Genomic DNA, 21830 nt, shown 5'->3' on the forward strand with positions numbered 1-21830 from the left:
ATAACGTGGGTTTCCTCCCACATCCCAAAGACACGCTGATAGGTTAATTGCTGTAAATTACCCCTTTGTGTAGGTTAATAGCAAAAAGGATCAAAGGAAAGTTGATGGGCATGCGTGAGAGAGGAAGTTGCAGGGAAATAAGACTAATGGCATTGCTCCCCAGGAGACATCGTGGAATTGAAAGGCCAAATGACCTCCTCCTGTGTTGTTACAACTTTAAGATAGTAACCCCGAGATTATACGAATTTATTGTTTTAACATGGTCTAGCTCTGATACTAATCCTGGAGGGCTGTATTTACATCCAAGACTGCGGCTGGCTATTGGAATTCAGACTTCAGCCTGCTTGAATCCTGTTTACATGGCTTGGATCTGCCATGTTGCAGCTCTTAACTGTCTTGTCCACAGAGAAACCTCTATGATGGTATAATTTATTCAATATTGGAATCCTTACCCCTTATAGCTTAAATTTATTTTAGAGAATGCTGTTAGATTGCCATGTTTTTTTAAATTGTAAATTACACTCAAAGCCCCAATTTGAGATGTACCTATGAAGTTCAACGATAGCACCCTGATCAAGCTAAAAGTTTTAATTGGGGAGTATTTGTATAATTCACGAAGTGAGAGACTGTCACCTTCACTTCTTTCCTATGCATGTTTAGAGTCACTAAGGGAAAACCTTGCCGTTTAAAGTTATATCAGCGTGTTTATGGTTGAATCTTTCTCTTGGTTTATTATGATAATCCAACATCATGTAGTCATTTTAATAGAGGGGCTGTGTAATTTTTGTTTTATTTAGATAAAACCAAGGTTAAAAATTCAGACTATATACACCTATCCTTTTGAAAGCATTAATATGGTTCCTGCAGTACCAAACATTGCTACTATACTAGTCACTTGTGTACACTTAAAGGCTGGACATTCCCAGGAGATGTCTCAAATAAGTTTTCAAGAGGTTTCTCAAAGGATTTGTAGAAAACCAGTTATCTGGTTCAGAAACAGATTGTCTGCGCATATTGATACTTCAAATGGTCCCAAACAAGTGTCACTAACTTTACAGAGAAGATGGGTTCTTTTTGAATTCTGTATCACTACTAGAAAGAAAAGATTGTATTTCTAGAAGCCTCATCCAAATGAGATTTCGGGAATGATATCATTTCCTTTGTAAGAAATGATGGATCTATTTATTATGGGTCTGATTTTTGGAGGATGGATAAACTGCAGAACTGGGGAAAGGAAAAGGTAATAAAAGAAAGAGATAGATGTGGGAGGTAGGGAGAAAGAGAAAGAGTGCTCAGATATCCAGTAATACACTGCATGAAGTTTTATTTGAATCCCAAAGTGCCTGGAAGTTTGTCAAATCCAGCTTCATTCACAATTTTCTTTACAAACCCAATTGAGACAATTAAGCTTTATCCAGACTAATTTTAATGTTGACTGCTTAAAAAATGATTTGGGGTACTTAAGTTTAAAGGGTAGTTGTTCCCATTTTACAGACAGTACCTGCAGGTTAACAGTGTTAAAATGTACACGAGTCAAAATAGGATACAATTTCAGAGCTAATAATCCACTTCAATGGTTAAAATATAGCCTAAATTATGTACTTTGACTAACCTCCAACAACTGACATTTCAGCAGTGTAAATTCTCTTCCAAATACCTTAATTTTCAAATTCCTGTCTATTTTCTATTCTTTCTTAGATTAAAACATGGAAATATGTTTAAGGAAATAAAATGGATAATGAGCATGAGAACACTTGCTTTGAACAACACTCCCTAACCAGCAGTGGTTTCGCTCGGTAGTCAGATTGTTGTCTAAGACAGGATAGAAATAGGCATTTTCATCGTCTTTCTTAAATTACAGATGATTAAAATACTTCTTAAATGTGACAAAGCCCTGAAATTAAACACCCCAGACCCTTACTCATATAACAACGCTGTGATGTCAAATACTCTTTTACCTCTCTACTAAATGAGTTAAATGCAAACACTTTTCTGGAGCCAAATCAGCGTGAAAGGAGCATGGTGATTTGGCTCAAATTTCCCCAAAACTGAGCCAAGCTGGATGCAAAGTTTTTAAAAAAAATTCAACAATCTCTACAAATGCTAAGTCGAGGTAACACCATACCTAAACTAGTGAAGCAGATTGTGCAGGATCTATTCCACAGGTGCACAGAGAGTTTCTGAATCTTGTTAAATTAGCAAAACAAATCAAGAGGGAAACATAGATAGAACAAATGTCCAAGTCACAGCACAAAGATCTGAACAGTAGCCAGAAGGAGAATACAGGTGTATTGATCTGTTTATGAAGTCACTTCATTAACCTTAAATTCCTATTGCTAATTTTGAATTCTCGTATGATTAATACAGACCACCAAGCCACAAATAGCTCCAAACAAACTCGATACTGGTTTAAAATGTGACCATTAATTCTCATTTTGAGTTTCCTTGCATTACATGCAACTCATTAGTATCTGCATGAACACGGAAGCTCAAGGCAATGTGAATAGTGGTGCAATAATGCCAATGTTTAGGGTCATGGCCTGACAACATATGCTAGGTACAGATCCTCTACAAGTCAGTTAATTCAGAGGTAACTGAGGAACGGGTGTAAGAAAACACTTTAAAAAAAAAATTAATCCCTGTTTTAACATTTAATCACATGCAAAATCATGGGCTTCCTATTTTGTCAACATCACTGTTTAGTAACACAAGCTAAATTACATGGGAACAAGCTGTTTTATTCTTCCCAACAACATCAGCATTTCCCCTTCCCATCTTCTAAACACATTGTAGGCCAGATCCACTTGCAACTGAGTTTCACACAGAACAGCACAAAGTTAAGAGAAAAGTAAACAACTTGCTTTAACATTCACCCATCTCCTTCAGGACTTTGTCATTCTTTTCTAAGACATTGGTTTGGATAAAGTAATTTTATTTTAAAAAAAAGCAGAAGAAATAAAGGGAAATGTGGAGTTGAAGGAAATAAAAAAAATCAACCTATTGTTAAGCTCAAGAATAGAATACCATCTGTTAAAGGAACTTGTGGAATTGTGAGAGAGAAAAGTTGTTTACTAAGCAGTGATTTTGTGTTTTTAAACTAGAAAGCAGAACTAGACTGTCTTATTTAAAGTTTTAATCCCATCTGAACAGTCATTATCTAAACCATTTCTGATTATATGAAAACTGTAGAAAGTTAGTAACAGCCACAAGTAAACACCAAAGGTGACACTTGCACGTGTTCATCAGAGTCCTGCTGGATGGTGTTTGAAATGTACTGCCCAGAATCTGGTGTCAGAAAGGCAGCACGACAGAAGTCTTAGTCCACTGGTCGCTTTTCTCCATATTTCTTAGTAAACTCTTCAGCATTCTTAAAGAATTTTTTACGGTCCTTAGAGTATTCTTCAGCTAGGTCAGCTCTGAGAGGATGCTCGGGCTGTGGGTCATTCACAAGTGCAATGAGTGACTGGATAACTGAAAGCAAAACAAAATTAAAGAGCATTAAAAAAAAACATATGTATGTCGCAGATTTGAAAAATACTCAAATCACAGAGACAGAAAAAAAGGGAATGGGAATAAAACCCAAATTTCCCAAAACAATCTTCAAACCTTCTTGCATTTATGAAATAAGAACATACTGATGCAAACGCTGAGCAAGTCAGGCAATATGCAGAGAAAGATATCATGTTTCTGGCTGATGACCCTTCAAAGCTGGTTTCTATAATTTTCTTTACGTGGACAGTCCTAAAATAATCGGAATTTGTTAGCTTCCTAAGTTTACTCTTCATTGTGCACCACAACTTCAAAACCAACAAAGGCTTCCTTCAAAGTAATGCAATTATACCAGGTTTATGTTAATGTAGAATGTAAGAAACAGGAATAGGAGGAAAGCAACTGGCCTCTCGATTCTGTTCTGCCATTCCATAAAATCATGGCTGATTCAATCCTGGTCAACACACCTTTCACTCTCCATGTACCTACTGACTGTCTTGTTCAAATATTTATCACCTCGAATGTAATCAATGAAACCACCTCCACAGCTCTCTGGCGAAAGGAACAACAAAGAGCCAAGACCCTCAGAGAAGAAATTCTGCCTCAATTCCAGTTGAAATGGATCACTTCTTATTCTGAAATGAGCTCCCCCTAGTTCTAAATACCCCCACAAGGGAAAACATCCTCTCAGCATCCACCCTGCCAATTCCCCCTTAGAATGTTTCAATAAAATCACCACTCATTCTTCCAAACTCCATTGAGGAAAGGCCCAATCTGCTCAACCTCACCTCATACGTCAACCCTTTCATCCCAGGAATCTACTTAAGGATCTTCCCTGTATTGCCTCCAATGCAAGTATATCCTTCCTTAAACACGGAGACCAAAACTGCAGGCAGCACCCCAGGTGTTGTCTCACCTGCACCTTCCCGACTTTTATAGTCTTGGAATAAAAAACCATTCCATTAGTCCTCCTAATTACTTGCTATTCATACATGCTAACTCTTTGCTTCATGCATTAAGACCCCCAGATCCCTTTGTACTGTAACATTTTGTAAACTTGATTTAAATGATTCATTTTTTCATTTTTCCTTCCAAAGTGGATAACTTCACATTTTCCCCACATTACACTCTAAATGCCAACTTCTTGTCCACTCAGTTAATCAGCTGGTCACCTATCCATGCCAATACACTACTCCTAAGTGTACTTTTATCTTGTGCAGCAATTACTAATGCAGTAGTTTATCAAATACCTTTTAGAAAACCAAATACATTGCATCTACCAGTTCCCCATTATCCAACCCATTTATCACATCCCCAAAGAATTTTAGCAAATTTGTCAAACATGATTTCCCTTTCATTGAAACCATGCTAACTTTGCTGGATGTATCTTATAATTTGCTTTACTTCCTTAACAATGGTTTCCAGCATTCACCCAAAGACAGACGTTGGACTAAATAGCCTAAAGTTCCCTGCTTTCTGACCTGCTCCTTTCCTGAACAATGGTGCCAAATTTGCAATTTTCCAATCCTATAGAACCTCCAGAACATAGGGAATTTTGGCAAATTACAATCAATGTATCTTCTATGCAGTCATTTCTTTAAGACCCTAGAATCAGGTCATCAGGTCCAGAGCACTCGTTGGTCTTTAGCTACAATTAGCTTACCTCGCACTTTTCTCTACTGATGGACATTGTTCCAAGTTCCTCCCTCCCTATAGCCCCTTGTTTATTAAGATGTTTCTACTGTTTTCTACCGTGAAGACTGATCCAAAGTAACTATTTCAAATCTCAGCCAGTTCTCTTTTCCTGGTATCAAGCTCTGGGGAACCAATCTTTCGATACACTCTTCCTTCTCACATACCTGTGGAAGCTGTTACTGTCTGTTTTTATATTATTTGCTAGTTTACTCTCATACTGTATCGATTCCCTCTTGATAATTTTTTGGTCATCCTTTGCTGGTTTCTCAAATTTCTCAACCCACTAGTCTATTCCGTGCAACATTGTGTGCCTTTTCTTTTAATTCTACACCTTCCTTACATAGGCACAGATGGTGTCTTACTCATACAGCATCATTCTAACTGGAATATGCTTTTGCTGAGATTTAATTGTCTACCCTGCTGACCTACCACCTTATCCTTTAATCTAGTTTCCTGGTCCACTTTATAAAACTGCCCTCAATCCTTATAATTGCCTTTATTTGATAAGATACCAGTTTCAGCTTAAATTTCTCACCCTCAACATGAATTTGAAATTCTACTATGCTATGATCACTCTGTCCTAGATGAACCTTTACTATGAGATCAATAATTAATCATATCTCATTACATAATAGCAGATTTAAAATAGCCCACTCCCAGGTTGATTCCTCAATGTATTCTGTAAGAAACAATCTCAAGTACACTATAAACTCGCTCTCAAGGTGACTGCTGCCAATTTAATTTGTCCAACCGTTATGATGATTAAAATCACCCATGACTATTGTGGCATCTTTCCATAACAAGCAGCTCTGTCCAAGCATGCAAACAAAAGATGTTTCAGGCAGCACTACCTGGCTTTGTTCTGCGATAAAGATTCTTTGGACTTTATGACTCACCCCTCCAGGTCACAATTCTTGGAAATTATGTCATTTAATTACCTTTTAGGGCAGTTAAAATTTCATTTCCAAATCAGAAATGTAACCATTGGTTGTTATAAATATATTATTTACAGAGTCCTGCAAAGAAGTTTCAGCAAGAAAGCATGGCCAAGTCCAACCACAAACCTGATTTGATCCTGGTCTTAAGCATTCTTCCCTACTTTGATAACCTCTTGCAGCCCTACAAATCCTGTTGCAACCTCAGTGCTTCCCCAGTCCTGGCCTTTCATGTACCCAAAATTTTCCTCATATCAACAATGTTGACCTTCAGCTGTCTTTGGTTTAAGTTCTAATGCCTTAAACCTTTCTATCTTTCCTCCCCAAGATGTTCTCTTTATCCTTATTTCATCCTATATTTTGTTTGACCACATAGATGCGTTACTATCATAAAGGAGCTTTATAATTATGTGCTATTACTTAAATATTTACTGCCCTAATTTCCCTTGCGAAGTGGTGGTGAGCCACCTTCTTGAATTGCTGCAATCTTTCTAGTGTAGGTACTCCCATAGTGCAGTTGGTGGGGGAGTCCCAGGATTTAGACCCACGGGAATGAAGGACCAGCGATATATTTCCAATTCAGGATGGCATGCCATTTGGAGAGGAACCTGCAAGTGGTGGTGTTCCCAGGTACAAGGTGCCCTTGTCCGCCTTGGTGGTAGAGATTGCAGGTTTTGAAGATGCTGTTGGAGTAGTCTCGGTAACTAGAGGGTATTTTGTCGACAGTACACACTGCAGCCATTGTATGCTGGTGGTGTACGGAATGCACATTTAGGAGAGTGGATGAAGTACCAATCAAGCGGTCTAGTATCTTCTGGATGGTGTGTTGACCTTTGAGTTGTTAAAGCTGCATTCCTCCTAACAAGTGGGGAGTTTTCCATCACAATCCTAACTTGTGCTTTATAGATGGTGGATAGCCTTTGGGGTGTGGGGAGGTGACTAACTTGGAGGATAGTAATGCCAGTGAATGTCAAGGGCAGTAGATAGTTAGAGTCATGGTTGTTAGAGACTGATTGTAAAAGTTGTCACTGGCTATAGTATCTTAATTGTCTGACATTTAAACTATTAAAATTGAAGTAAATTATTTTTTTTAATAAAGCCAACTAAATATACCCGAAGAAACGCCAACAATAAATTAAGCAAAGAGTAATATAAACTCACCTTTTCCTTTGTGTCTTTAATCTTTTCCCTAGAATACCCTTTAAAAATCAATGGCATCTTGGACCCTGCACCTGCTCAAACATTGTTGGCTGTTTCCAAAGTAGGGCTCCTGGCTGAGGCACAGCCACTATCCTCATCTCGCCTCTGAACTCTAGGGTATGGAGGGCCATCAACATCTGGACCAGGCAAGAACAAGCATGGGGAAAACCTTGAGCAGTGTTTCCAGGCAAAGGGGACCAGACAGCAGAGTTGGCAGGTCACCCACAGCATGGAATTCCGATCAGTGGACCAGGCCATATGCTGCATATCAACGGAAGCTCAAGAGCTTCAACCCCAACATCAGCCTCGAGTCACTTAGGCTGGCAACTACCTCACAGGTCCTAACGTTGCATGGTTTAAGGTGTGTGTGTAATTTGGGACCTCTCCAATAACCTTGCTGAAACACTTTAGACACATGAAGACCAGAAAGCCAAAAACAGGCAGAATGGTCAATGTCAGTAAGGATTGCCTCAGGATCCAAGAAGTAATCCTCCAACACACTCCCAAGGAACACCAACAAGACTGACAAGTAGAACCTAAGGGCAACTTGAATTGAGAGGTTCTGCCTCCCTGTTCTGTCAGTGAATGGTGGACTTCGACAGTTCAGAACGCACGTGCAAGATTATTTCTTTCAACTGTCGACAGTCAGCAAGGTGAAACTCATTAAGTACATGAAGCCGATAATGTAAACACAATTGTTATTTTTCTATTTCTTTACTTAGAATCAGGAAAGTTCTTGTAAACCCTGTACTGTAACTGGAATTGAGCAAAATCAAGGAAGACAAAGTTATGGGCAAGTCTGAATCAGGATTATTTACCCTGCTAATCTCCTCTCACCTTGGTCAGTTTTGGTTGCTGGTTTCCAGTTTTCAGCACTAATCACTGGGAGACAAACTTGTCCTTTTTCATCAATGTTGGGATGATAGATCTTTGTCTTGAATGTAATTTTAGGTGGTTTGAAAGGATATTCTGATGGAAAGCTTATTTCAATCCTGAAAGCCCCTTTGTCGTATGGAGGGTTATCCTAGGAGAAAAGAGGAGTATTTTTAGTATGCTTAAAGAAAATCACTCAACTGTGGTACTGAAAGAATAAACATCCTGAACCATATCCACCCTTTAGGAAAAGAAGAACTGAAATTCCACATTGAGGCTTTCCTGTACAAAAACATCACTTTCTAACAATTCATGCTACCAACATATTTGAGATTTAAAACCAGGCAACTGACATATTGCAATTTTCAGTACTAATGTATACAAGATGCCCATTCTAGGACTTTGAGTCGCCAATTTAATATCTTGCTGAAATACAAACAGAAATTGCTTGGAGATCCTTAGCAAGTCAAGCAAGTCTTTCAATTATATAGCTATTTTAAGGAATTATATTACAAAAGAGTGTTTTTAATTATACTACACTGGGAATCTCTGATGTGATGGAATCTGTGAAGCGAAAAAGAGTTAAGGTTTCAGATCGATGACATCTCTGTTTTACTCTCTCCAGATGTTGCCTGACCTGCTGAGTATCTGGGGTATTTTCTGCTGCTATATCAGATTTCCAGCATATGCAGCTTTTTGCTTTTTGATTAATATTTTGCTGCAGTCTCTCTGCAGGACCCAAAAAACAGTAGATCTTTTTCTCCATTAAAATGATGGAAAAAGTATTTTTAACCTTTTCTGTTGCACAACATGCTATGTAGAGGTGGGGAGATTCTTAAGCCAAAAGGAGTGCAAGTAGTGTGCAAACCATTAACCAATCCTAATACTTTTCATGTTGTATTGTGCAGATTCAAGCAGCATAGCACCATACTTCATTCTGAACATGCTTCAGGTACTTTTATTTTCAACGGTTAAGGCAATCCCTGATACATTATGATCTTAAAAATTACCTAGACAAAAAGTGACTTGGATATTGAGCTGCCCAGCAAAAAATAAACCCTTTTACTAGTAAAGCACAGTACGAGTTATGATTTCAACCCTGCAGCAACAGGCAAATGCAGTTTTATCAAGAGCAGATCTCAGAATACAAATAAACATGGTATACAGAAATAACAATGTGGCCTAGTTTACTAGGTTTTGCTCATTTGCTTAGTTCTAAAGAGATAAGTGGTACAGTCTTTCAGTAAACATCTGAAGTAACACTCTTAATTAATACCAGGCATTCAGGACCAAGGAGTTCAAAATTATGGAATAAATTCCAACCTGTTGCTTTATGAAAGTGAAATACACTGAACAAACATTGCTAACAGATGTAGATATTGATCTCTTTGCTTTGAAGTCTTTAATGAAACAAAACAAGATCCAAGAATCCTCACAGTTACAAAAAACATGAATCAAGGACTTCAAAGGCAAAACCAAGTTAGCCCTGCCGACAACTTTATTCCAACCTACAATGCAAAGACACATAGACACCAAATAATCTCCAGTGAGCAACAACCCATTTAAACTGGGCTATAATACTGGCAAGCTGTATGCATATTGAAGATCTTCTTGTTCTCAAGGTGACTGTGCACTGGTCCACAATAGCAGGCATCAGGACTACTGAGTTAATTAGGGCAGTCTAATAAGAGCTTATTAAACCGCGTGCAGAGTGTCTCCAAAGGAGAATATTTTGGGGCAAGAGGCAACGTCGTAACACTTGTTCATGTAGGGTTCTGCTACACTACATAATCCCAAACGCTCATACACTTAGTTAGAAATGTTGCTATAGAAAATTAATCAGTTTAGATGGCGCAGGACCCCATCAGAAGTTTTTGGATTGCCCCTGCACCAGTTTTAGCATATAAATTTAAGCTGACACCCCAGTGCAGCAGTAAGACTACATACTTGGAGACGCCTTCTTTCAGATATGATCTGATCCGCAGCTGATCTCTCAGATGGGTGTAGAAGATACCCCAGGCACCATCTCAAAGAGTAAGGGAATGCGCCCAGTGTCTTGGCCAGTATTTATCGATCAATCAACAGTAATTAGTAACAGGACCTGGCAATGTGTCAGCTTAGGTCAGGTTAGTTAATAAGATTACTTGGTGATTGTTGCTGTGTGGAAATTTACTGCAATTCCTTGCATTATAGTGGTGGCTACACTTCAGAAGCATTTATGTGGCTGTTGGTGCATAATAGGATACATGATTCATATTACTTCCTCTTCTCACAATAACTTGCAATGTTTCAAACTGATATCATGCATGACAAATAAGCAGTGGTATACATCAGGAGTTCAACTTTTGGCAATGGCTCTTCCTTCATGAATTCAACCTTCACTAATCCTTTAATTTGAAAACAGCTGCAAGTGTTCTATGTTCTAAGTAGGCAGTTATAGAGCCATAGAGCACAGAAACAAGGCCTTCAGTCCAACTCATCCATGCCAACCAAGATTCCCATCTAAGCTAGTCCTATTTGCCTGTGTTTGGCCCATATCCCTCTAAACCTTTCCTATCCATGTACCTGTCCAAGTGCCTTTTTAGCATTGTTAATGTACCTGCCTCAATCACTTCCCTCAGGCAGCCTCTGACAACGCTCTGGGTGAAAAAGTTGCCCCTCAGGTTCCTATTAAACCTCTCCACTCTCACCCTAAACCTATGTCCTCTAGCAGACTGTGCACATTCACCTTATCTACCCCTCATGATTTTATACACCTCTGGGGTTGGGTTTGGATTGGCTGTGATTGGATCAGGCTTTAATTTTGCAGACAAGCAGATCGTCAGATATTGGTGAGAGAGACTGCAGTTGACAGCTGGAACTGAACAAAAGCATAGGCCAAAGGGTCTCCTCTTGTGCTTTAATTTTCAAGAAAAAAAACTATGGTCTCCATCTTAAACACTGGCATACATAAAACCTACACACAAACTTAGCATACTGTAACGCAAGCTGTGTTGGAAGTTGTCTGTTGGAAACATCATAATATTTATCACTCAAACCTTAGAACAGCACTGCAGCCAACATCTACATCCTTCTCATGACTGTTAAGTGGATGCCACTGATATTGGTGCTGGGACCACAGTTCTTCACAATCTTATCAGTGACTTACACAAGGGGATCAACTGCAATATTTCAAAAGTTTGCTGATGATGCAAAGTTAAGTAGGCTGTGAGGAAGATGCAAGGAAGCTTCAGGAGGATATAGGGCAGGTTAAATAAATGGGCAGGTTAACTAAATGGGCAAGCACACAGTAGATGGAATACTGTGTGGAAAAATGAGAGGTCATTCATGTTGGTAGCAAAAATAGAAATGTAGAATACTTGTTACAATGGAGTGTTTGAAAGAAGTTCTGAGAGATCCGGATGTACTTGTACACATACACTGGAAGTCAACATCCAGGTATACCAAGCAATTAGGAAGGCAAAATGTTGACTTTTACTGTAAAAAGGATTTGAGGACAAGTGTACGGATACCTTGCTCCAATTATAAAGAGCCCTGGTGAAAATGCATCTGGAATATTGTGTACAGATCAGGCCTCCCCATCTTCAGTACAACAGTAACCTTATCTTCCTTTTACTGTCTCTATGACATTGATAGACCAAAACCGCTGGTAGTTCCATAGTTCCACAAAACCAGTTCCCTAAATCCCTACTAAATAACAATGCAAACAAAAAATGTGCAAGCATGGAAAGTGCAGGGATGCCATATTTAGTGGTCCTCAATGGAAAACATGCCTTCTTTCAATTAGGATAATTTGCATCTGGTTTACTTTCAGAGAAAACCTGAATGCTGATATAACAAGGAATTCTTTAAGACCTATGGTGAAGTTAAGCACATTGGCGTAACAAAAGATGACTGTTCATCTTGTGGGAGATACTTTAGATCTGAAAGAATGTTCCTGTTCAACAGAATTCTTAGTTTCTGCGTAATCAGTTGCAACACAATTTTGGCAATAAACATTTTGGCTCTTTCCCCAGTCCCTAAATGCCTTGATGTAATAAAACTATGAAAAATACAGTAAGCTTTAGGTGCAAAGCTGTTTATAAATTGGCACATCTTTCATCCACACAAATCCAAATAATGTTTTTTTAAATTCATTCATGGGATGAGCCAGCACTTAATTGCCCATCTCTGATTGCCTTTGAGAAGGTGGCGGTGAGCTGCCTTCTTGAACCACTGCAATCTTTGAGGTGTCGGTATACCCAAAATGAGGGAGGGAGTTCCAGGATTTTGACCCAGTAACAGTGAAAGAATGGCAATATATTTCCAAGTCAGGACGGTGTGTGGTTTTGAGGCATCTTCCAAGTATTCCCATGCTTTTGCTGCTCATGTCCTTCTAGCTGGTAGGATTCCTAGCCTCTTACCTTTTCTTTCTAGTCAATGGTAATTGACAGTGGGGATTCAGTGATGGTAATGCTACTGAATGCAGTGGACAATAGCTGGATTTTCACTTGCTGGATATCATCATTGCCTGACATTTGTGTGGTGTGAATACAACTTGCCACCTATCAGCCAAGGCCTAGATATTGTCCAGGTCTTGCCGCCTTTGGATATGGACTCCTACATTACCTGAGGAGTCATGAATGGTGCTGAACATAGTGCAAACATCAGTGAACATCCCTACTTCAGAACTTACGATTGAAGGGAAGTCACTGATGAAGTAGCTGAAGATGGTTGGGCCTAGGACGCTACCCTGAAGAACACCTGCAGAGATGTCTGGTGGCTGAGATGATTGACCTCCAAGCATAACAATCATCCTTTGTGCCAGGTAAGATTGCAAACATTTCCTTTGAAATTATCAGTACATTTCAAATCATAACATTTGGCGATATTAAGATGTATTTTAAAGTTCCATCAAAAATTCATTGCTTCTACCATTTTAAACAATGATTTCAGTTCCTAGGTTTTTATTACTTTTCCTTGGTGAACATCAAGAATACTGATGTTAATTGCAAATGTAGTGTATGATTAAAGTAGCTTCCATTCATTTGGGATCAATTATATAGCTCTGCAACTAGAACGTGTCAGGGCACATCTTCAGTGGTGACTGGGTAGAACGGCTAGCTATCTACTTTTGTCATCTCCAGACAAAATGAATGTTGTTGGCTGTCACAGTCAGTCTGCAAGTCTCAGCGGAATGAAATCAAAGCTTTGATCGGTCACAGCTACATCTGGTTTAGAGTTGTCAATCCCTAAAGAGTATCTACTACTCCTGGCAACAGAAGCAAGTGCAAGGAACTGGAAGTCATCCAAAACTATTTTTAGCCATAATTTCAAAAAAAGACTGTCTTAATGGCGTTATGCTACAGATAAAAATACCTGGTTGATATTTTGAGTTCTTCCTTTAATTCCTAGAAATGATCGCATAAATTGATGAGACTATTGATGTGTATTCCAATAGTCTTCATTATCTCAATATTAATTTACAAATTTAGTCAGTGAGTTTCAGGAGCTTTCCATTACATCTCAATAGCAAATATTTAATGCTGCATGAAACAAAGATGTGATAAGCAAAGAATGATTCATTTAGGAAACCTCTTTCTGGATGGAATCTTCAACAATTTGACAAAAGTAATGAGAGGGGTTCAGTTTTTCAAAAACTTTCTAAAGGGCCAGAAAAATATACTTTCAAAAAGTGTGAACACAATCAAAAAATTATCTGAATCACAAGGCTGTGATTTATGTTGATGTTTAAGTTTATGTTTCTCATGTTTGTAATGTACGCTGCTGCTGCAAAAGGGTAATTTTCATGTCATTCATACCCTGCGTATGAATGCCCATGACAATAAACTTGAACTTGGAACAGGTAGCATGGTAGCAGAGCAGTTAGCAAAGCTGACTCAGCTCTAGGCACCTAGGTTCAATCCAGAATTTTCACGTGTATGAATTTTTCATGTTTTCTCCGTGACCACAAGTTTCTGCCAGGTTCTTCAGTTTTTTTGGTGTCCGAAGGACTTGCTAGTAGGTTAACAGTAAATTACCCATTAGTGTAGGTAAATGGCAAAAGATTCAAAGGGGGGAGCTCACAGGCATGTGAGAGACAATAAGTTGCAAAGATACGAAAAAGAAATGAGGGAGAATGGGACTGATTTGATTTATCTGCTGGGAGATGGCATGGATTTTATAGGCTGAATGACCTCCAACTGTGTTACAATAAAGTAAGTATAATAATGAAACATTGTGAATGCAGGCCCAAGAAAAAATTGTCAGGAAATTAAACTATGACATTCATTTTATAACTACAAGACCTCAAAATGAAGGAAGACATTTATATCCAAGCCCTTAAAAGTAAAATGGTGAAAAAAAACATGGACATTTTCTGAAATTTAAATCTGTAACATAAATTTCCACCTGAGTTGCAGAATGCTTTGCTCAACATTCGCAATGTGAACCTCCATCCACACATCCACCTACTATGCACACACTTCACCCATCTGGTTCCATTAACCTTTTTTCTTCTCCTCGTCTACCTCCTCCTTATTACTGACCTGCCCCCTTTCTCCCAATTATACCCCCCCCCCCCCCAACCTGGCTTCTTCTGCTCATCATCCTTCACCCCTCCTCAGTCCACCCACGATCTACTGGCCCGTCTCCACCCTTCCCCTCTCTCCTCTTTATACGAGCTATCTCCCCTCTCCACTCTCAGTCCTCATGACAGGTCTCAACCGAAACATCGACAATTACTCCTCCCCCACCACCACAGATGCTGCTCGACCCGCTAAGTTCCTCCAGCAGTTCGTTTTGCTCCATCCACATTTGCCTGTTCTATAATTGCAGGCCTCTCAGCACAACTGATATTTTACCTTTTCCTACAATCATCGGAACTCCTCACTGCCCACAGGGTTTAACGTTTCAAGAAACCAACTTTTCTGCTTTGATCAAATCGGTTTGGAATTAAAGTAAATGGATGCTGCCAAAGCATCTCTTTGCCTGCTCTTTTCCCCACAGCACTCCCTCCAGCTCCACAGTTCTCCAGAAGTCAGCTGTCTTCTGGTTTAAAGCAAACGTCTGTTTTGAGTGCTTTTCTTTTTTCCGGCCTCTGTGGCTGATGATTGGCCTATTCTCTCTTGGTAGCAGAGCCACACAGGACTAAGGAAGCAGATATCTGGACTGCAGCAATATCTACACACTTTCATTCTTCACCACTATTGCCCTGGCCATATCCTGACCGCCCACAATCCCCATCACCCCCCCAACCCAGAAAGATTCATCTAGATTTGCAGTTGCATCTCTTGCATTTCCTCCTCATCTCCCCCAAATAACTCAAAATTGCCTTGGCTTGAGGCACATACATCCTCATAACAGCCATAGGCTACTAACATAAAGGATGCACCCTCTGCCAGAACCCATTCAACAGCAAAGCCTTCATTGTAGGCGACTGTTTGCTAAGTAGGCCATAGTGGCATTCTTCCCTTTCCATTCTGTGCCTTCTCACGACAATCGAAATTAGGAAATACAAACTACAAAGTTGGAAACAAATGAGAGGATAGAGACAGGAACGTCGGAAGCAAGATAGCCGATAATGAGAGAATGACGACCAGGGTAAGGCACAATAATACACGCAGAGCTTTAATAGCAGAATAATGCAAACTCCACTGGCAACTTTAAAATTCATATTTGCATGCTACCGAGTCCATACATTTAGTACTTTCCCCACTACACTATCTTGAAAGCAGTGGCTTCATCTGCTGACTCAAAGAGCAATGCAAAGTAACAAATAATATAAAATACGTATGTCATCACTGTCTACTTAGCACCCATTAGCTACTTCCTCCAGCTGTGTTACTTCTCTGACTTTCATGCATGAACTGTTCAAATCTGGATCTACTTTCAAATAAAGTCACCTGCAAGTTACATGACTAAGTCTGATCACCCAGCTCAGACTTTTCACTCATTCCAGACTTTGCTCATTTTTTTTAAAATAGTTTTTCCAGCAGATTTTTGTTATTTTCCTCTCAAATGTGTTCCAAGAAGAACTTCAGTTTATGTGCCCTTCACCCAAAATGCCAGAAGGACAGAAAAATACAGGAAACCCTCATGTACTGGAAATATAAAACAATGATGTACTTTAGGGAAGTAAGAAAGATATCGGCCAATGCAATGAGAAAACAACAAATTCAACTTCTCCCCTTCTCATCCCTACTTATTCTGACCCCCTCCCAGTAATCTCTGATCTGTTTTTCTTCCTCCCTTAACTCACATCCTCCCATTCTCTCCACCCCCCCCCCCACACACACAATACCACACAGTCCTCCCCATCACCAACCATCTACCAAAATGTTAACATCTGCTCCTACTGCCCCAGAGCACTTCTCTGAAATCCTGGAGTACAACAGTGTGGGTCAGGTAAATCATTATCAGTGCTACAAAGCAGGTGGCAGGGGATGGTGGGGGGTCGGGGGGGGGGGGGGGCAGAGAGGTGGATTCCAAGGTCCAACATCAGAGCAATCATTCCAACAGTGGGACAGCTTCTGCATTCAAGACAATGTGATGAGTTGAGTGTGGCAATCAAGTTTGGAGAGGCTCACCCACGCAGACAGTGTACAAATTCCACCCTGTTCCTGAACCCTTGAAAAAATTTAACAGAAAACCAACATGTACATTAGATTTTAAGATGCATGTGGGGCATAAAGACTCACACAACATCTGCTGTACCTTACCAAAAGGACACCAAGACATATTGCATATCTTATATGTCCAAGACCAATAATGTATTTTTTCAACTGCTCTAACTTGTAGTCATAGCAGCCATTAAGGCAAACCAGAAATAAAAATAGAAAATATTCGAAAAACTCAGCAGGTCAGGCAACATTTATTGAAAGAGAAACAGTCAATGTTTCAGGTCTATGACCATTCTTCAGAAGACAGAACAGAACTTGGCCAATTCAAATCAATTTTCTACCTCCAAAATCTCTTTATGTGCAACCACCGTTTGGAGTATCTTGTAGGGTTGTGGTACTGGTAATATGGGAGTTAAGGATCTAATTATGGGAAGGCCTGATTCATTGTACATGCATTGTGGAATCGCCAGATGTTTGGAATGTTCGCAAGCAATGGAAGGAGGTTGCTGGAGCATCAATAATGAAAATGGAAGTGGCCTTTTTACAACAAGTATGGGGGCAATGAAAGTAATGCGATGAGAATTTGGGGGAGGAGGGGAGGGAAGGTAGAAGCATCAACAACAGCTTTTATTTGTATTGCATCTTTACAGTAGCAAAACATCTAAAGATGCTTTACAAGAGTAATCAAACAAAATTTGACTGTGAGCCAAGTGAGAAGCTTAGGACAGGTGTAGTGATCAAAAGCTTGGCCAAAGAGACAGGTTTAAAGGAGTTCTTAAAATAGTGTAGAGAGACTGAAGTGTAGCAAGGTAACTACAGAGCTGAAGGAGTCCCATCAAAAGTACAATGATCAAATTCTAGGATAATCTAGAGGCCAAAATTGGTACAGCACAGTTATCTTGAAGGGGTAGACATTACAGGGAATAGAAAACATGGGTGGGAATTTTAAAGTTTAGGAATTCCATAAATGGCAGCCAATGTAGGTTACCAACTCCTTCACAATCCCATATTTGACAAGGTCCTTTGTAAGGTCAGAAAAGATCATGTTGATGCTGCTGTATGCATTTTTCTTGGAAGTTGTCACAGTGAAGATTATGTTCATTGCATCACTTGATGAAAATAATCCACATGGTTCAGACAGCAGCTCTTCAGCCACCAGAAGGAAGTGGCTGTGGAGCACACTGCAATGACTTTCCCTGTGGCAAACAAGAAGGAGCCCTCCCACCACTCACCCTGTAGTTTCAAGAGTCAAATGTCTTCTTTGTTGAAAATGATCACATCAACGACGTCTTTTCAGCCTCTTCACAGATGAGGAATGTGTCAGAAATTCCTTTCTACAGTATTAGAAGGAAAACAATCTACTCCAAAGGGCTTGTTATTTTTCAGTTGGCCTATGGCCTTTTAGATTTATTAAATCTGTTGTACAGCGAGGTGTACATGAGTGGGCTGTGGAATTAACAACACGAGACTATTCTTCCAGACAATCCATATTGGTCTATGTGGTCCTCTTCCTCACCTGTCTTCTAACCCCAACAATAAATCCTTCTTCCCCCTTCTCCCTTGTGTGCTTATTTAGCTTCCCCTTTTACCTATATTAAGTCACCTCAACTACACTTTGTGGAATTAAGTTCCACAAACCAACCACTATCTGCATAAGAGATTTCTCTCAATTCATTGGTAGATTTAATATATACTGCAACAAGTTCTGCTCTCCCTCAAAGTGCCTTCTTTACATGTAAGATATAAAACTCTCCCATAATCTAGAACTTCACCTTTCAGCTCACTGATTCTAACGGAGGCCCAATCAGTTCAATATTAGAGACTGCATAGCCCACAGCTGTTAATGAGTCACATCTACAGAGAGAAGGAGGTGGTTTCATTTTAAATACTTATTGGTTTAATCTAGTTTTACTGTTAAGTTTTCTTAAAGCTGCAACCTTCAGTTGCAGTGGTAAACATGCTGAATCAAGTGGCAAACAAATCGCCTGCTGCCTGCCAGACTCCCAGCTAATTAAGTAACTGACCAGAAGTGGTTAATTGAAGTCAGCGGACTTAGGATGCATGGTAACTGAGAATATAAGCATATGGGGCCTGCTAAGGCACAGGCATGTTTTAAACACGGAGTGCTGACAGATTGGTTAGTAAGTGCACTTGGAGAAGGAAAGCAAGGACCAACAGCCACGGTCCGCATAGAATCCAATGACGTAGATACAACAAAGGAGGAGCTTCCAGCCAAGGATTATGCGCAGCTTATTTCCAAAATAAAAAGAACTACAATGCAATAATAAAAACAGAAAACGCTGGAAGCTCTTCATAACTTTTTACTCCACTGAGCAATAATCGTCTGATTACCAATGGAAACAAGTGCAAACTAGCACAAGGTAAATAAGATCAGGGAACTCTCTGTGTGTGGCTCAAAGACTGGTGTGGGAGAAGAGGGTTTCAATTCATTGGGCATCAATACTGAGGAAAGTCTGAACTGTTGTGTTATGGGCCAGGACCAGAGGAGGAGAAAGGTGATAAGGAAGGGTAACAAAATGTCAAAGGGTAACAAAAGGGTATGCAGTGTCACTTCCAAAGCCTGACTGGAAGTGACACGGCATACAGACATATGGGTATATCTCAAATTAAAGTCAGAGTATGGTAAATTGGTAAAAATACAGAAAGCAAGGCTCTTAATTTGAATGCACAAAGCATTCATAACAAGCGAGGTGCATTAATGGCACAAATAGAAATAAATGGGTACAATCTAATCGCCATAACAGAGACATGTTTGCAAAGTGGCCAAGGTCGGGAATTAAATATTCCAGGATAATGGCAAATGCAGAAGGGATAGCCTGACGAAAAGAATAGGATAAAATCAGAGAAAAAGGATCATAGATCAAAAAGTAAAATAGAAGAAACAGTTTGGGAATCAGTTCTAAGAAACCACAAAAAGCAGGAAACACTGGCAGGACTTAAGGGAGGGTTACACTGGTGTTCTGGAGCATGTCTGTATCAGGAAGGAGGAAGTATTAGAAAATTGATACAAAAGGATGGATAAATCCCCAGGGCCTGATAAGATCTATCCCAGGAACTACAGACCAGTGAGCCTTTCATCAGTGGTAGGGAAGTTGTTGAAGATTCCGAGGGACAGGGACTGATTAGGAGGCAGCATGTTTTTATGCAGGGAAGATCATGTCTCACAAATCTGCTTTGAGTTTTTTGAGGAAGTAACTCAGAAAATTGATGAAGGCAGAGATAGACATGATTTACATGGTCTTTAGTAAGGCTTCTGACAAGATCCTGTAAGGCAACATCCATCAGCAAAGATCCCCACCATCCGGGCCATGCCACCTTCTCGCAGCTACCATCAGGCAGGAGGTACAGAAGCCTGAAGTCCCACACCATCAGGTTCAAGAACAGCTACTTCCTTTCAACCACTCGGTTCTTGAACCAACCAGCAAAACCCTAATCACTACAGTTTACCAACACTTTGACCACTCTGAACACTTTGCACTAAAATGGACTTGTTCTTTTTTGTTCTAATTGTGTTTTTTTCTTGTTGTAAAAATGGTGTATAATTTATGTTTCTCTTGTGACTCCTGCTTATATGATGCTATGTGCCTGTGATGCTGCTGCAAGTAAGTTTTACATTGTACCTGTGCGTACATCTACTTGTGCACGTGACAATAAACTCAACTTTGTCTTTGGTAAGTGAGTCCAAGAGGTGAAGACACAAGGGATCCAAGATGTGTTGGCAAACTGGATCCAAAATTGGCTTAGCAATAGGAGGAAAAAGGTAGTTGTGGACGGGTGTTTTTCTGACTAGAACTCTTTATCAGGTAGTGTATCATAGGGATCAGTACTGGGATGAAAATGTAGCTGGGCTGATTAATGTTTGTATCATCTGCAGACTCAAAGTTAAAGTTGAGTTTAACTTTAACAGCAGCATCACAGGCACATAGCATCATATAAACAGCATTCATAAGAAAAACATAAATTAAACAAATTATACACAATTTTTACAAGAAAATAACATTAGAACAAAAAAAAAAGTCCATTTTAGTGCAAAGTGGTCATAGTGTTGCTAAACTCTAGTGATTAGGGTTTTGCTGGCTGGTTCAGGAACCAAATAGTTAAAGAGAAGTGGCTGTTCTTGAACCAGAAGGTGTGGGACTTCAGGCTTCTGTACCTCCTGCCCGATGGTAGCTGCAAAAAGATGGCATGGCCCGGATGGTGGGGATCTTTGATGAGAGATGCTGCCTTCTTGAGGCAGCACCTCCTATAGATACTACCAATGGTAGGGAGGGATGAGCCCCTGATGTATTGGGCAGAGTCCACTACTCTCTGCAGCTTCTTACCTCCCTGCGCATTTGTTATATGCAGGGTTAGTAAAGAAATACTGCACGTACATGCTACAGATTTCTTCTTCTCTGGTATTTCATGAGTTTGCTCGTGTGCTTTCTTTTACACAACATTACATAACATCTCTCATCAAAGATCCCCACCATCCGGGCCATGCCATCTTTTTGCAGCTACCATAGGGCAGGAGGTACAGAAGCCTGAAGTTCCATACCTTCAGGTTCAAGAGCAGCCACTTCCCTTCAACTATTCGGTTCCTGAACCAGCCAGCAAAACCCTAATTACTAGCGTTTAGCAGCACTATGACCACTTTGCACTAAAATGGACTTTTTTTTTGTTCTAATGTTATTTTCTTGTAAAAATTGTGTATAATTTGTTTAATTTATGTTTTTCTTATGAATGCTGTTTATATGATGCTATGTGTCTGTGATGCTGCTGTTAAAGTTAAACTCAACTTTGAGTCTGCAGATGATACAAACAGCTACATTTTCATCCCAGTACTGATCCCTGTGATACACTACCTGATAAAGACTTCTAGTCAGAAAAACACCCATCCACAACTACCTTCTTCATCCTATTGCTAAGCCAATTTTGGATCCAGTTTGCCAACACATCTTGGTTCCCTTGTGTCTTCACCTTTTGGACTCACTTACCAAAGTCAAAGTTGAGTTTACTGTCAAATGCACAAGTACAT

The 21830-nt window shown here is 39.7% G+C and overlaps 1 protein-coding gene across 1 annotated transcript in view; it reads right to left on the reverse strand.

Annotated features, from left to right (window-relative positions):
- Window positions 1-1408: 1408 nt before the first annotated feature.
- The window catches only part of LOC127579576 (ubiquitin-conjugating enzyme E2 L3), a 52482-nt gene continuing 32060 nt past the window's right edge, over window positions 1409-21830 (reverse strand). Inside the window, exons 3-4 of the mRNA XM_052032457.1 lie at window positions 8157-8343; window positions 1409-3471 (exon numbers count right to left, since the gene is read on the reverse strand). Of these exons, the coding sequence (XP_051888417.1) occupies window positions 3317-3471; window positions 8157-8343 (342 nt within the window). The 3' untranslated portion in view covers window positions 1409-3316. The remainder of the gene's footprint in view (window positions 3472-8156; window positions 8344-21830) is intronic.

Source organism: Pristis pectinata, chromosome 17 (assembly GCF_009764475.1).
Source record: "Pristis pectinata isolate sPriPec2 chromosome 17, sPriPec2.1.pri, whole genome shotgun sequence".
NCBI lineage: Eukaryota > Metazoa > Chordata > Chondrichthyes > Rhinopristiformes > Pristidae > Pristis > Pristis pectinata.